The sequence below is a fragment of the Mandrillus leucophaeus genome, unplaced genomic scaffold (genome assembly GCF_000951045.1).
Source record: "Mandrillus leucophaeus isolate KB7577 unplaced genomic scaffold, Mleu.le_1.0 Scaffold235, whole genome shotgun sequence".
In the NCBI taxonomy this organism is placed as follows: Eukaryota; Metazoa; Chordata; class Mammalia; order Primates; family Cercopithecidae; genus Mandrillus; species Mandrillus leucophaeus.
This window is the reverse complement of record NW_012102421.1, coordinates 475,075-491,905: the sequence shown is the minus strand read 5'-3', so window position 1 is coordinate 491,905 and position 16,831 is coordinate 475,075. Positions and strand designations below refer to the sequence as shown.

Genomic DNA, 16,831 nt, shown 5'->3' with positions numbered 1-16,831 from the left:
GGTCACTACGCATTCTTACTGAAATCTTACATTAGACAAGTTTGAAGAGAATGTTGACCAAGAAATGGTCAGCTTGAATGACAGCATTCAAGTTTGAAGAGAATGCTGACTTCGTAAAGAAATACTATTAATAATATAGCAAGTCTCTAAATCACCAGTCTCTAAATCACAGTTTATGTTGCCATAAATTGAGTAGGAACTCAACATGAATTATCTCCTAGAAACAAAGCATATCACAGTTTATTTCCCAGACCAGCCCATAAAAGCCTACTTTGCCCCTGATGTTTAGACCCTAAAGAAAACTGTTCAAGGTGAACCAGTGGAAAACAGTGAGGAAAATACACTGTAAGCCCCATCCCTGGATATCTTATTACATTTCAATTTTCCTCAAATACAAGTAGGTCGATAGGAGTAGCAGTATCTAAGATGAGGAGCTGATGCATTGGTTGAAAGTGTATCCTAAATTTGGCCACAATAAATTTGGTCACTCACATACTACTACTGTTCAGGCCTCTATCCTATGGCATAGGTTTCTTTTTCCTTTTACTTGGAATAATTTTCTCTCCATAAATCCTTACTCATTCTTAAAAACTGTGCTTCACTCGAATTTCAACAGTACTATCTTCAGGATGTCACCATAGTTGGAAGACCTGTAATGTAGCTTTAACTGCAGGATCCCATATTAGGTTACCCTACTCTCTTTCATACACTATCCAAAGAGTTGCTCCAGGGTTTGCTCACAGCATTCTCATCTTTCTATCACTCTCAGTAACCAACCAGCACATTGATTAACAGAGACATATGTTAAAAAAGGTTTTTAAGTCCCACAGACCTGGATTTATGTGGCTCTGTTGCTTATAAGATGGGAATCTTGAGCTAATTACCTAAGCAATCTGAGTCTCAGTTTCCCCTTCTGTAAAATGGAAACCAGCTCAAAGGGCAGTCTGCTACTCAAGTACTTAATGGGTAATTTTCTGATGCTTAAGAGAAAAATTGCACCCAAATTAAAAGCTCTAAATCAGGCAAGAAGGCTATGTCTAAAGGCTTACAAGGGATGCCAAAGAAATAACTTGTAAGTGAATACAAATATGCTTATTTTTAAAACTTGGCCATATTAAACCAAACCTAATTTTCCCTTTGGAAAACACTGTTAATGCTAATTGAAAGATGGTTACTCAATAATCTTTAACATACTATAATTGGAGCATTAAATATACCAGACCCACAGCAATCACTCAAACATTTGTTGCAACTGACATGCTATGAAATGTGGTATCTCAGACTTAGAATCACCCTCTTTTTCTACAAGGTTAAAAAAAAAAAAGCGGGGGGGGAAGCTGAGCACAGTGGCTTATGCCTGTAATTCTAGCACTGTGGGGAGTCTGGGGCAGGAGGACTGCTTGAGCCCAGGAGTTCGAGATCAGCCTGGGCGACACAGGGAGATGCTACCTCTACAAATGTTAATAATTTTTTTAAAAAGTAGCTGGGGGTGGTGGTATGAGCCTGTGGCCACAGCTACTTGTGAAACTGAGGCAGGAGGATACCTGAGCCTGAGAGGTAAAGGTTGCGGTGAACCATAATCATGCCACTAGCCTGGACAACGGAGCGAGACCCTGCCTGAAAAAAAAAGCACTTGTATCTCCACAATACGTATCAGTGAAATCTTATACTAAAATTACACTATGTATTTCACATATTATTTCATTTGACTCAGCAATTCTGAGATGTATGGTATCTGTCTTCCATGGGGGAAGAAAAAAAGATTTACTTTACAGATGAAACAAATTAAGCTTGAACAAATTATGTAACTCAACTATAGTTACACGGCTTATCAATTAGTAAAGCCAACCCTCAATTCTAGAGACAGTAACTTCTAGCTATACTAGGAGCAATGGAGACACACAATTATAAAATATATGCCCCCAGGAGTTCGCAGTCTAGGTGTGAAGACATGGAAAATATGAAGATAAAAAATCTAAACGTACAGAAAATCTAAAAGAATGTGGTAAACTGTAAATAGTACAGATTTGTGTTCCTCAATATGTTACCAATGTATGACCTACATTAGAATGTCTGCAAATGGAGCCTAGAATCATTTTAAGCACATTCCCCAGCTGACTCTTAATGCACATTTATACATTCATATTTCAGATTCGCTGGTATAAACAATATGTAGAATGAGTTTAGTAGAAGGGAGAGGTCAAATGGACTCATTTTTCTCTTTCAAATACACTTAAACTATTTTCCAGTATCTTCGTTACATTGTTTTTACATACAATCAAATAATTTAGATTTAAATGGTACACAAAAAAATGGCTTTAACTAGAAATACTACTACTAGTTTCAAACAACTCCTCATTGTGAAATAACTTATAGAAGTCATGATAGACCAATTTTACGTTTTAATAGCAATTATGGCAGGTTACTAAGCTAATACTTTACTGGTTATAAAAATAAATTTATGGGAAATGTACAAGGTCAAATTTATGAACAAACTGATTATCTAAATATAATAATACTGCCACCTAGTGTTCAACTTTTAAAACGACACAATCGTACAATTGGCATCTGGGGAAAAACCCCACAAAAAAGTGCTGTTAGAACAAACAGCTTCAGCTGGACACAGTGGTTCATGCCTGTAATCCCAGCACTCTGAGAAGCTGAGGCAGGTGGATCATTTGAGGTCAGGAGTTTGAGAACAGCCTGGCCAATATGGCGAAACCCCATCTCTACTAAAAATACAAAAATTAGTCAGGTGTGGTGGTGGTCACCTGTAATCCCACTACTCAGAAGGCTGAGGCAGGAGAATCACTGGAACCCAGGAGACAGAGGTTGCAGTGAGCCAAGATAAAGCCACTGCCCTCTAGCCTGGGTGACATAGCGAGACTCGGTCTCACAAACAAAACAAAACAAACAAACACCAGTTTCATAGTAGGAACAACAAAACTTTGCTTTAAGAATTGGCCCAGGTTGGGCGTGGACATTTTGGGAGGCTGAGGCAGGTAGACTGTGTAAGGCCAAAAGTTCAAGACCAGCATGGGCAACATGGCTAAACCTTGTCTCTACAAAAAATACAAAAATTAGCCAGGTGTGGTGCCGTGTGCCTATAGTCCCAGCTACTCAGCAGGTTAAGGTGAGAGGATAGTTTCAACCAGGGAGGTGGAGGTTGCAGTGAGTCGAGAGGACTCCAGTGCACTCCAGCCTGGGTAACAGAGTGAGACCTGGTCTCAAAAATAAAATAAAAAATAAAGATTGGTCGTTTTAGAGTCACTACCAGTATCTTAAGGATCAATGATGAAATGGGCAGCTAATACCAAATCATAACACTTCATGTTTCAAATAAAAATCTTGTAATTCAAATAAAAGAGAACCAATTAAACAACTATCACATGTTAAATAGCATTAAAAATAGCATTAACTACAGCTACAAAAATTGGAAACAAGTTTTAAAGGACACTAAATACTATACAGCTATTTTAAATACTGGGGGAAAACATTATCAAAAGACAGCAAATGTGTGACAATTTGTATTTTCCAACGATGGCAACAATATTTCCCATCCACATGTTGTTCTGCAATGTGACCTTGTCACTATCACGTTTAGGTACAGCCTATTTCTCTACGCCCTTCAGCTCAGGTGAGTCCTATCATGGCCATGACGAACAGAATACTGAAACGATCCTGTGCCAGTTCTAGGCATAACCCTTACCTACCACCCATGTCTAGCTTCCACATTCTCAGAACACTTGCTCTTGAGGTACTTCTCTTAGAAGTCAGCTACCATGTAGTATAAAATATGACTACTGTGAGACAACTACGGAGAAGCCCTGGAGGATGACAGATTTATGTGCGGAGGTCAAGTAGCACAGAGGAACCAGAAATGCAAGTGAAGAAGTTATCAAAGAAGCAGATCTTACAGGTCCAGCCAATGCCAACTGCCCAGATAAGTCCTTCCCAAATTACTGACTCATAAAATCATGAGCAAAATAAAATGGCTGTTGTAAGCCACTAAGTTTTGAGGTAGTTCGTAATGTAACTGTAAATGAAACAAAAATTGGTTCCTGAAGTATTGCGTTACTTTAAGAAAAATCAAAAACACTTGCCCTTGTTTTGAGATTGGTGGTGGGTCGGCCTCAAGAAGAATGAGGTGACGGTTTGAGAGACAATGAGATAAATGTTATTAGAGGCAGGAAAAAAGGTATAAGGTATAAGATATAAACTTATAACATAAATATATTTTTGGTATTATGAATTATTTCATTAAAAAAAGGTGATAGTGGTCGGGTACGGTGGCTCACGCCTGTAATCCCAGCACTTTGGGAAGCCGAGGTGGGCGGATCACCAGAGGTTAGGCATTCAAGACAAGCTCAGCAGACATGGTGAAACCCCTGTCTCTACTAAAAATACAAAAAATTAACCAGGTGTGGTGGCAGGTGCCTGTAGTCTCAGCTCCTCGGGAGGCTGAGGCATGAGAATTGCTTGAACCTGGGAGGTGGAGGCTGCAGTGAGCCTCTGCACTCCAGCCTGGGCGAGAGTGAGACTCTGTCTTTGAAAAAAAAAAAAAAGTAATAGTAAAGGGCTCTCTTAGTTGCTAACTCAGATGAGGGGGTGACATACGGCTCTGAATATGAAAATTGGGCCATATCTACTCTTCAGTTTGCTATTAAAGAGGAATTAGTGACAATGGGCTGTCCTAATTTTAAAGCACAAATTAAACATTAATTAAATATAGGACTGTCCAGCTGAGTGTAGTGACTCACACCTGTAATCCCAGCACTTTGGGAGGTCGAGGCGGGGGGGGGGGGGGGGGGTGGCCGGGGACTTGAGGTCAGGAGTTCGAGACCAGCCTGGCCAACATGGTGAAAACCCGTCTCTACTAAAAATAAAAAGTATCAGCCGGACGTGGTGGCGTGTGCCTATAAATCCCCGCTACTCTGGAGGCTGAAGCAGGACAATCACTTGAACCCGGGAAGTGGAGGTTGCAGTGAGCAGAGATTGTGCCACTGCACACCAGCCTGGGCGACAGAGCGAGACTCCATCTCAAAAAAAATAAAAAATAAAAATAAAAATAAAAGAAAAAAGGGACTGTCCAAAAACAATTCAGAAAATGTTTATTAAATTAATATAGTTTAATCTAAAACATTTCAGACAACGTAAAAAATTTTATGGCAAGCATAATCAAATCATGTATGCCAAGATAATTTATTAGGAAACACTTGATGTCTGGATTCAAATTCCCATGAAAACCAGTATTTTAAATAAGAAAAAAGTCACAAATGCTATCCCTTAGTGGGCTATAGAATATTTGCCCAGCTTGATTTCTTCCCCATTTTCTTAGTGTAAGAGGCAAAGGCTGAACTGAGCTGGCAATAAAGAGCAAATGCCTTTAAACCAGTGAGCTGATGCAAATTCAATTACATATACAGTCACATGTTGCATAACATTTTGGCTTAGAATGGACGATATACACAATGGTGGTCCCTTAAGATTATAAATACCATCTTTTCATTGTACCTTTTCTATGTTCGATATGTAAGACAGAGCTGAACACATTCACATATATGGCAGGGTCTGTATGCACCCTGACAACTCACAGAACAATGGGATGAAAGGATACTAGCTTTCTCCCACTTTTCATAGGTAAACTGGGTAAGTTAATGTACCTGAGTACCTACAAAAATGTAGTAAGTGGGGCCTGGCACAGTGGCTCACACCTGTAAACCCAGTACTTTGGGAGGCCAAGGCTGGGGTATCTCTTTGAAGCTAGGAGTTTGAGACCAGCCTGGCCAACATGGGGAAACCCCGTCTTTACCAAAACAACAAAAATTAGCTGGGAGTGGTGGTGCACACTCTTAATTCCAGCTACTCGAGTGGCTGAGGCATGAGAATCACTTGACCCTGGGAGGTGGAAGTTGCAGTGAGCTGAGCTCATGCCACTGCACTCTAGCCTGGGTGACAGAGCAAGATGCTATCTTCAAAAAAAAAAAAAAAAAAGAACTGGTAAGTGAAGGTACAATTGGTCAGACATGCCCCACAAAGCCTACATTGAACCGGATGTTAAAAACACCATATACTAGAATAAGAGTTTGGCCGAAAGCTCCAGAAGTCAGAACAATAAATACTAGATATGTATTTAAAAAACAGAAAAAGATACATACTTACCTCTGAGTTAAAACTGCCTACAGTACTCAGTACGATAACACTGTACAGATTTGTAGCTTAGAAGCAATAGGCTATATACTATGTCGCCTAGGTGTGTTGTAGACCATACCATCTAGGTTTTATTAAGTACCATCTATGATGTTCACATGATGAAATCATCTAACAATGCATTTCTCAGAACATATCCTCATCAAGTGACACATGATTTTAATGCAATCTAAATTCACTATTGATATATGACATTAATATATACAGGCATGTATGTCGTATTAATTTATACTAATGCAGTGTTATGTTCAATTTAGGTATTTCCAACTTAATTTGCTTGATGATAGTCTCAGCAAAACAGAACTTTGCTACTAGACTCTTCTACACTTGTCCTTGTTTGGTAATGGAATGGATTCTTCACTTACACGATATATTACACATTTAACCACAAATATCTATGAATGAGCCTACCGTATATTTTAAAATAAGTGTTGGTTATATTTTATGTCACAAGAATCAGTATCAAAAAGAAATACTGTCATATATCATAGAAAGTAAGTTTTATTGGATATTTTTTCAGACCTCAAGATTTAACATGGTGTTTGATATGAATAAATCAATAAAAGCAAAAACAAAATTAACTTCCTTTGGTTTGATATAGCAGAAAAGTACAAGCAAAAATTAGGAATTCCAAGCACAAGAATGCATACAAGTCCTGTGAATTGTATCTTCCTTTTCTGGCTGATTAATCTCAACTGTCTTTCTGGTTAAAGCGGAAGTGAGGCTGGTGGGAAGGCTGAAAATATAACGGGATACTTTTACGTTATTTAAAAATGGGCCAGGCGCCATAGCGCACACCTGTAAACTCAGAATGTTGGGAGGTTGAGGCAGCTGGATCACTTGAGGTCAGGAGTTTAAAACTAGCCTGGACAACATGGTGAAACCCTGTCTCTACTAAAAATACACATGGGTGTGGTGGTGCACGCCTATAATCCCAGGTACTCAGTAGGCTGAAGCACAAGAATCGCCTGAACCCCGGAGGCAGAAGCTGCAGTGAGCAGACATCGTGCCACTGCACTCCAGCCTGGGGGATACAGGAAGACTCTCACTCCAAAAAAAAAAAAAAAAGCTACAGAGGTTAGGAGAGCTAAGAAGCTGAAATTATCTTCAGTTTTGTCTGTCTCACTCGTACACATTATCAGTCTGATCTTAACATTGTGGAAGAATTGGAAGGCTCTCATTTAACCGAAGGGTTAAGCAAACATTTTCTGTAAAGGGTGACACAGTAAATATTTTAGGCTTTGTGGGTCAAGAGGCAAAATTAAGGATATTAAGTAGGTACTTATATAAAATAAGAAAAAAATCCACTATTTTTTATTGTTGAAATTTAAAATATAATAATTAGGTAATTTACTGTAATACATGTCTACTAATGAGAAGAATAAAATTCTCTTTTTTGGGGATAACATTTCACTTAACTGGAGTTCAAAGTTAATGTTCTCTATCATCAAAATGAATGACAAATGTTCATGTGTCAATGATGTTGTACTGACAAGATTTTATATATTTCACTTTCTTTTCACATAGATAAGTACTGCCAAATACCAATATTAATCCACAAGCATATGATTTTAATTGAGCATATTTACTGCTTGGAAGGCATTTATAGAATTGTATCACATTCTTCTCCTGATAAAGGCCTACATACTGTTACCTTGCAGATTAGTCACTACCAATTGAAGGTTAGATGGAACCCCCTTAACTGTGCAATGAAAACAAATTTTGAAATATGAAAATTTCCTTTGCACTTGCATTCAGGTCTGAAAAATACCGCTGAAAATATAGCTTAAGCCTGGAAAATATATCTGCTGCAAATCTATGTGGTAATGAATATCCTATTTTAACTTCTGACAGCACTGGAAGTATATAAAGTACATAAAAGCAATTTGACATTACTTATGATTCAAACGTTAACTTGTGAAATTGACTTTACCGCAGTTTATGTTTCACAGAAAAGCAGTATTTTGCCTTGTAACTCTATGATGAATTCATTAAGAAGTATTAGCAAGTTTGCAGCAAAAGCTAATTTTCAAAACCATCCAGTGTTCAATAGCAGTAGCTGAAGGCAGTACTGATTCAGAAAAATCTTACTCTTGGCCCCTGAGTTCAGAAAAATCACAACAAAACTTTACTACTGCTAAATCACCAAATTAGTGTGTCATTAAGACAAGTCACCCTAACAATATTTTGTTAGAAATATTCAGCTTTTATTTCTAACAAAAAATGTCACAAAACTGGCCGAGCATGATAGCTCACACCTATAATCCCAGCACTTTGGGAGGCCAAGACAAGAGGATCACTTGAGGCCAGGGTTCAAGACGAGCCTGGGCAACACTGTGAAACCCTATCTCTACCAAAAAAAAAAAAAAATTAGCCAAGGTCCTGCTTGAGCCCAGGAGTTGAGGCTGAAGTGAGTCATGATCACACCACTGCACTCCAGCCTGAAAAAGAGTGAGAATCTGTCTCAAAAAAAAAAAAAAGTCACAGAACTGATATTGATAGTTACGTCCACAAGAGTGAATTAAGTTCATTGTTCACAATTACTGGTTCAGTAACACCAGGTAGATTAAAGTCTTCTCTAACAAAGTACTGCTGATGAATAATATAATGAACAGGCTGTTTAAACACCTTACATTTTCAATCTTGGCAAATCTGTCCCACTAAGTCTTCTGCTCCACATATATTTTTACCCTTATCAGTTATAATAAATTTTAGCAGAGTCCACTTCAGGTTATACTGAATTAACACTTTCGCAACGGCTTTGAAGCTATTTTCTCCTATAGCTGCTCCATGTAGACAACCCGTTGGAGCTAGTTCTTCTGACAAGCTCAGCACTGACTTTTTTTTTTTTTAAGACAGAGTCTCACTCTATCACCCAGGCTGGAGTGCAGTGGTGCAATATTGGCTCAATGCAAACTCCGCCTCCCGGATTCAAGTAATTCTCTGCCTTAGCCTCCCCAGTAGCTGGGATTACAGATGCCCACCACCATGCCAGGCTAATTTTTGTATTTTTAGTAGAGACAGAGTTTCACCACCTTGGCCAGGCTGGTTTTGAACTCCTGACCTCATGATCCAGCCCCCTCAGCCTCCGAAAGTGTTGGGATTACAGGTGTAATCTACTGCGCCTGGCCCAGCACTGATTTCTTGAATAAACAACTGAAAAGTACCAATAACATCAATCTAGTCATCAAGAGCCAAAGAAAAATACCTGAGATAATTTGCCTTGATTTTTAACTGACTACTGATGTTGCTCCACTGTCCTCAACTCTTCAAGCAACTGTTCTTGGTGAGATGCTAACAGTCTTAAATGAATTTATTTTCTCTGGACACATATATTCAGCTCTTGCAATCAAATATGAATTAATTATCATTGGTAAATGGCTGTCCTTGCTTGGCCAAGAAATAAGCCACTTAGAAACTTCAGTTGCAGCCGCAGTTTCATTCTTTTATTTTTGTGAAAAAATTATGTTGTGTTAAGATATTCTATTTTACATTATCTTCTGACCATTGTTTTCCTGAGTTAGAAATATTCTAATGAGTGCTCAGTATGGTAATGTCCACGCTTACTGTATTCTTTTAACACAGCTATAGTATCATTGTGTAATAAACACAACTGTTTTGCCATCTAATTCAGTAGCAAAATAATCCACACTCCACCAGGCCTTAAAAGCATGACATTCAAAGTTAACTTTTCTTGTTTTGGTGTGATGGATATGTAATGGTAATAAAAATAAATAAATAAAACAGTGCAGTATGGCAACATATGTAGCGATCAACATGTTGCTGAGTTATAACTGCATCACTGCAATTAGTATGCTGAGCAGCAGAACAAGTGATGAGAGCTGCACATATGGTTTCTGTTGCAGCTACTAAGCTCTGCTGTTGTAATATGAAAAGAGCCACATACACTATGTAAACAACTGAGTGTTGCTATATACCAATAAAACTTTATAGATAACAGGCCAGGGCGTGGTGGCTTACACCTGTAATCCCTGCACTTTGGGAGGCCGAGGCCAGGGGATCACCTGAGGTCAGGAGTTCAAGACTAGCCTGGCCAACATGCTGAAACCCTGTCTCTGCTAAAAATACAAAAAGTCAGCCGGGTATAGTAGTGGGCGCCTGTAATCCCAGCTATTCAGGAGGCTGAGGCAGGAGAATCACTGGAACCTGGAAGGCAGAGGCTGCGGTGAGCTGAGATCGCACCACTGCACTCCAGCCTGGGCAACAAGAGGGCAACAACAGCGAAACTCCATATCAAAAAAAAAAAAACTTTGGCCAGGCGAAATGGCTCACACCTGTAACCCCAGCACTTTGGGAAGCCGAGGTGATCGGATCACCTGAAGTCAGAAGTTCAAGACCAGCCTGACCAACAAGGAGAAACCCCGTCTCTACTAAAAAAAAAAAATACAAAATTTGCTGGGCACGGTGGCACATGCCTGCAATCCCAGCTACTTGGGAGGCTGAGGCAGGAGAATCACTTGAACCCGGGAGGCAGAGGTTGTGGTGAACCAAGATTGCGCCATTGCAGTCCAGCCTCGGCAACAAGAACAAAACTCCATCTCAAAAAACAAACGAAGAAAAACTTTATAGATATTGAAATCTGTATTTTCACATGTCCCAAAATAATGATTTTTTTCAACCATTTAAAAATGTAAAAGCCATATGAGCAAATAGGCCATATAAAGATAGGTGATGGGTTGTACTTTGATGACCCGAATAACATTTTATTATTATGAAAGGCAATACAAGATAGAAATCTGCCTCCCATGCAGACAATGGAGTCAATCTTCTAGACTACCTAAACATCAGTTTCCTCATCTGTAAAGTGAAGATAATGTTAGTACTCACCTCACAAGTTTGTTGTGAGGATAAACTGAGTGAATATGTAAATCATTTAGAATAGTACCTAGTATATAGTAAATGTATTGGCTATTCCTTACTCAGGGGCATACAGTAGCAAATGATTCTCAATCCCTATTAGCAACTCTATACTTTAAAACTCCCACTGTAGGTCTGAGGCAAACAGCCTTCTTGGACCAAGTAAGACAATTCCACAGTAAGCCACTACTAATGCTTCTGTTATACTGCCCACAATCCTTCTAGAGTTTTCATTCTTAAGTAATTCAAACTGCTAAATACTACCCCGATTCTCAGATGCTGCAACTCCACCACAAGAATAGTTTTTGAACAGACTATCTGCAGTCTAAAGTTCTGCTGCATATCTAGATTAGTGCGCAAGTAGGAACAAGGTGAAATTTTAAGTGGTATTTTTGACAGTAATTTTATAATAGACATTCATCAATAAATGATTCCATATAAAAGTTATAGTAATTTTTTTTTTTTTTTGGACTAAAAGGCTTTCGGTGAGACTCAAAAATCATGTTTATCTACTTCTCAACATATAAAAAAGTCACAAAAGTTTGATTATTTAATATGCATGAGTGTCAGCCCATCTCCCCAGTCCTCCACCAAGTATTTCAGATGAAGGACTTAGGAAATTACTGTGGCCTTTTCATTTCTTCTGGATTAGCTCCCACCCGACATTATAAAAACATAAATTTGGATATACAATAAAATATGTTTCTAAATAACTTTACTCATTTCTGTTTCCTAATTTTTTTTTTTTTTTTTGGCAATAAATTATTTGTTGGGGAAGAAAGTCAAAATGTGTTCATTAAATGACAGTTTGGAAACTATGCAAAAGTGAAGAACTCTAAACAAGTTTTATTTTTTTTTTTTTTTGAGATGGAGTCTCGCTCTGTTGCCCCAGCTGGCGTGCAATGCAATCTCGGCTCACTGCAACCTCTGCCTCCTGGGTTCAAGCCATTCTCTTGCCTCAGCCTCCCGAGTAGTTGGGATTACAGGCACCCACCATCATGCCCAGCTAGTTTTTGTATTTTCAGCAGAGATGTGGTTTCTCCATGTTGGTCAGGCTGGTCTCAAACTCCTGACCTCACGTGATCCTCCCACCTCGGCCTCCCAAAGTGCTGGAATTACAGGCATGAGCCACGGTGCTTGGCCTCCTAAACAGTAATTTAAATTAAAACCATAATAACAACTCACCTACAACCAAGCCACATTCAGGACAGATCATATCACCGGCTCTGTAGTCCTCCACTAAAATCGCATCTGGATGGTTTGGACATGTGACTCTTGGAAGAGCATCCAAACTAAAAGAAAAAAGTTGTATTTTTACATCTTCCCAATCAACATGTATCACAGTAATCTCCTGGGACGCGGGATGGGGAAGACAAAGATTGTGAACATTCTTCAATACATACGATTATAACACGTGTGAGCTAGATTTTCAAAGTAAACATCCCAGTTAGGTTACTTTAAATTCTAGCTAGTAACTGGCAAGTAGTTTCCACTGGAATTCTTATTTTACTGTGGAAGGCTTTCAAAACATAAATAGAAAATAATTAGTTTCTTCTCTTAATATGTAGTCCACTAAGATTTTTTTAAATGCTGATTAGTGTTGTAATGACTAGCTACCATAACAACCTGCAGCATTTACATTACCATCCAGTTTGTGCTCTTTGCCACTTATTTGTCTAGTCAGAGAACAATTTCTCTCTGTATTTTTCTACTTGTTAACTACTTTAGTAACAGATTTAAATAGTACACTGAACCCAGTAAGTATAGAAATGAGGGATGGTAGAAGTTGCTCTGCTGAACTTAAGACTTGATGATTTCCTTTAGTCCAGAATTGAGTTACTGAATTTTTTATCATTCAAGGAATTGTTTCAAAAGCTACTAGTAAATTTATCTGTGATATTAATAATTAGCTCAATTTATCTTATTTTGAACAACAAAGCAGTTTGCACAAGACACGTTCATCTTTTTTTTACACATTAATCATAAATGATCTGACAGAATCAGCTGTAAAAGCAACAAATATTTGATCATTATTTCAGGGGGTATGACCTCCCAATCATAAATGCTTGGCAGCACTGCAAATAAGGCCCTTTTAAAAATCGTTTGAAATAATACAATAAATGGTTAGGTTATGGACATCAGATGCACGTAAAAGACAAAAATCAACTGTTCTTATAGTATGTAAATAGTTATTTGTGGTTTGGGGTAAAGTTTCTCATGTTAGCAAATACCATTCAGAAGGTTAACTCTCAACTTAGATGATGATATCTACAGGAAAACTGATAAAATAATCCCTATTCCCCTCCAAATTTATCTAGTCAGCTTAACCAGAACATGTCTTGAATCTTCTCATTGGGAAAACGCAGGGGTAAGTATTACTTCCTATTTGTGATTACTCCATAAATTCGTCTAAGGAAAGTGTTTTAATATATTATGACAAATAAAATTAAACAGTTGTTATCAATTACAAAAAACTATGTTGAAATAAAGGAAAATGTTAGCAGAGTAATACTAATTACAAATTAGTAAAAGAGGAGGCCATGTTAAACACAGTACTAAGAACTAACACTCTGCATTATTAAAAAGTAGATAGAAAACTCTAGTTCATGTAATGATACAGAAACATCTGAAAGATATGAAGAGTGAGGAATAAGGTAGAAAATCTATACAAAGCTGAAAAGTATGAACTAGCCATACACTGTAACATGGATGAACCTCAAAATACTGACAGAAGCTAGACAGCAGAATACATATGCCATTTATGCCAACTTCAAAGCAGGCAAAACAAATCGATGGTGTTAGAAATCAGGATGCGGTTTTCTCAAGGGAGGGGGAATGACTGAGGATAGAGACTTTGCCAGTGTCTTAGCTAGTGCTAGTGGTATCTGATTTCCTTACCTGGGTAGTAGCTATGTATGTGCTCACTTTGTGACTGAGCTGCCCACTTTTAAAATCTGCGTGCTAATGTCATTTAAAAAAGGTAAAAGCAAGGTAGTGAATGGAGTTTAAATTAGGTCACTTTAGGGAAGAAGAGAGGTTAGAACTATTTGTATACACTTGTTAAATCATAAGCATGAGGAAAACACCAAAAGACTAGTAACTATGGCTGATCTGGGGAGACTTGAGAGACTACTTTTCATGGTTTTAGTCTATTGCAATTTTGCTTTTGGACCATTTGTATGTGTTACCTATCAAAATAAAAGTATGCTAAATTAGTAAACTTTTAACCAAATTACCCACAATACAAAAGAGGAACCATACAAATGGGGTGGCGCAGGTGGTAACAGAGAGAAACAATGGGGAGGAATAGGGAAACCACCACCACTGACATTAAAACATCTAAAGTACCAGATAATCCCAAACCCCATTTTAGAGCTATCATTTATTGGGTATGCACTGTATTGCTGGTGTTACACATTTATTATTGTCAATCTCCACAGCAATCCTGCAAGAAAGGCCTATTTCCCATTTTAAAAGATTATGCTCACAGAATGATTTGCCTGAAGTCATGGAACTAGTAAGTGGCGAAGCTTATATTTGAACTCAAAATATTTGTATTCTTCTGTGAGGTCACCAGCCAGTTTCACGGCCTAGTAACAATACATCTTCCTGAGGGAAAAACATGCAAAAGATAGAAATAACATATTTAGGCTGGGCATAGTGACTCATACCTGTTACCACAGCACTTTGGCAGGCCAAAGTCGGAGGACTGTTTGGGCCCAGGAGTTCGGGCCCAGCCTAGACAATGTAACTAGGCCTTGTCTCTACAAAAATAAAAAGTAATAAAAATTAAAAAATAAAAAAATTAGCCAGGCACACTAAAAAAAATTAGTGTGCACCTATGGTCCCAGCTACTCAGGAGGCTGAGGTGGGAGGATCACCTGAACTGGGGAGGTCATGGCTGCAGTGAGCCATGATTGTGCCACTTGCACTTCAGCCCAGGCCTGTTCCAAAAAATAAAAAATTCTACATTTAACTTTGTCACTGATAGAAAAACTTGAGCAATAACTGCCATGATACATAAATTGCACATATCTAGAAAAAAATTCAGACTTAAAAAGCCATGACAGAATTTAAGTCGTATTTGAGTGATTTGGGGAGCCAAAGTTTTCCATTTACCTACAAGGAGGCCTCACCTGACAGACCACCACCCAGACAGAATGACTGAGCATCCAATCCAAGAATCAGAATCAGTAAACAAGAGTGTCACTGGCTTCATGAGTTCTGTCCAAACAGTACATTAGCTAAAGCGCCTCCCACCCCAAATTCTTTTTTTCTAACCATAAAATGTAAGTCTTGGCAGTTACCAGAAAAAGCTATTTTGTAAAAATGGCTTTCACTGTGAAATTAACCAATTCCACAGCTGATAGGGTCAGAAAAATGGTGCCAGAGTTCCAGAACCTGTAGAATTAATTTGATACTTTTAACACAGCATTAGTTAACCAAAGGCCAGGTGTGGATAACAAGAAACAGGTTATCTTAGACTCTACACTCTAACACTATCCTTGGAAAAGTCAACATTGGCATGACTCAGTTTACACTTACGCAAAAATACTAATATCTACCTCATAGTGGTAATGAGAGATATAATTAGGGTCTGCAAGCATTTTTCAGGTCACAAGATTAAAGGCTGTCTCTGAGGGTACTGCATGCATTTCCTGTAGATATGAGTACATTGCATTTTTAAATATATACTGAAGAACAACCTCCCAGCACACATAACTAAATTTCTTATGCAAGATTTTCTTCAGAAGGACACAGGCAACGATATTTGTAAACAAATCCTTTAGCATGGAACTAATCAACTCTTCCGATGGCTCTAACTTCCACTTTCGAGGCCCGCTGTGATGGTAACCTGGTTCCATCTGGCTTACCAATGCTGACGTTCCCAACTTCCTAGCTGTCAGATCGATAGGGACCCGGAACCAACTATTTCCCGTTCCTTTGAAAAGGAGAAATTACGGACCCTCGGGTTGTTTGGGCCGTAGACGAAAACAACAAGCTGGGGGAGGGGCGGAGGTAGAAGGAGAAGAAAATAAAGGGAGGTTGAAATATTCGGAAAAGACGAGGACAAGGGCTGGGGACACAGAAGCCCACCAGGACCCACAAAGGGTGATGTCTACATGAGAAGACGACATAAGACTCCGAAGCAATAACGTCAACAGCTGGGTAACCCCTCCGACACCCTGACAGTCCTGCCGTCTGGAAGTGCCTTTGTCCCGGCCGGTCGGCCAGTCCCGCCGCTTCTCTCCCATACCCCTTGGTGCTTAGTCCGACTAGGCTGCCCGGAGGACGCCTGAAAGCCCGCGGCGCTCGCGCCCGCCCCTCAGCTCGCCGGGCTCGGCCGGACATACTAACCGGCTGGTAGACGCCATCTTCAGGGCCACTGCGGTGCCCACAACAAGCCACAACAGATCCGCCGAAAACAGGAAGCGAGTGTGGCGAAGAGACGCGCAGAGATGAGTTTTTATAGACGACTCACCCACGCAGTCGTAACAGAGCGGGGCTACGGGTCGGGAGAAGGGCCAAGAACAGTGAGATCCCATACGTCACGCGCTTTGAGATTTCTTACGTTCTTACTCCGTTTCTGTAATTTGCTATGTTGCTAAGCGAGTCAACGTAACTGCCTAGAAAGGGTCTCATGGGAACCCTGCAAAGGGGCTACAACAGAGCTACACTCAATCTGACAGAGTTAAAACACGAAGAAAACCCTGGCTTCGTAGTGGTGCCAAAGCCTGCATCC

General features: G+C 39.2%; 1 protein-coding gene across 1 annotated transcript in view; it reads right to left on the bottom strand.

Annotated features, from left to right (window-relative positions):
• Positions 1–16,579, bottom strand: part of GTF2B (general transcription factor IIB) — a 38,085-nt gene extending 21,506 nt beyond the window's left edge. Inside the window, exons 1-2 of the mRNA XM_011982079.1 lie at positions 16,447–16,579; positions 12,274–12,380 (exon numbers count right to left, since the gene is read on the bottom strand). Of these exons, the coding sequence (XP_011837469.1) occupies positions 12,274–12,380; positions 16,447–16,463 (124 nt within the window). The 5' untranslated portion in view covers positions 16,464–16,579. The remainder of the gene's footprint in view (positions 1–12,273; positions 12,381–16,446) is intronic.
• Positions 16,580–16,831: the final 252 nt, after the last annotated feature.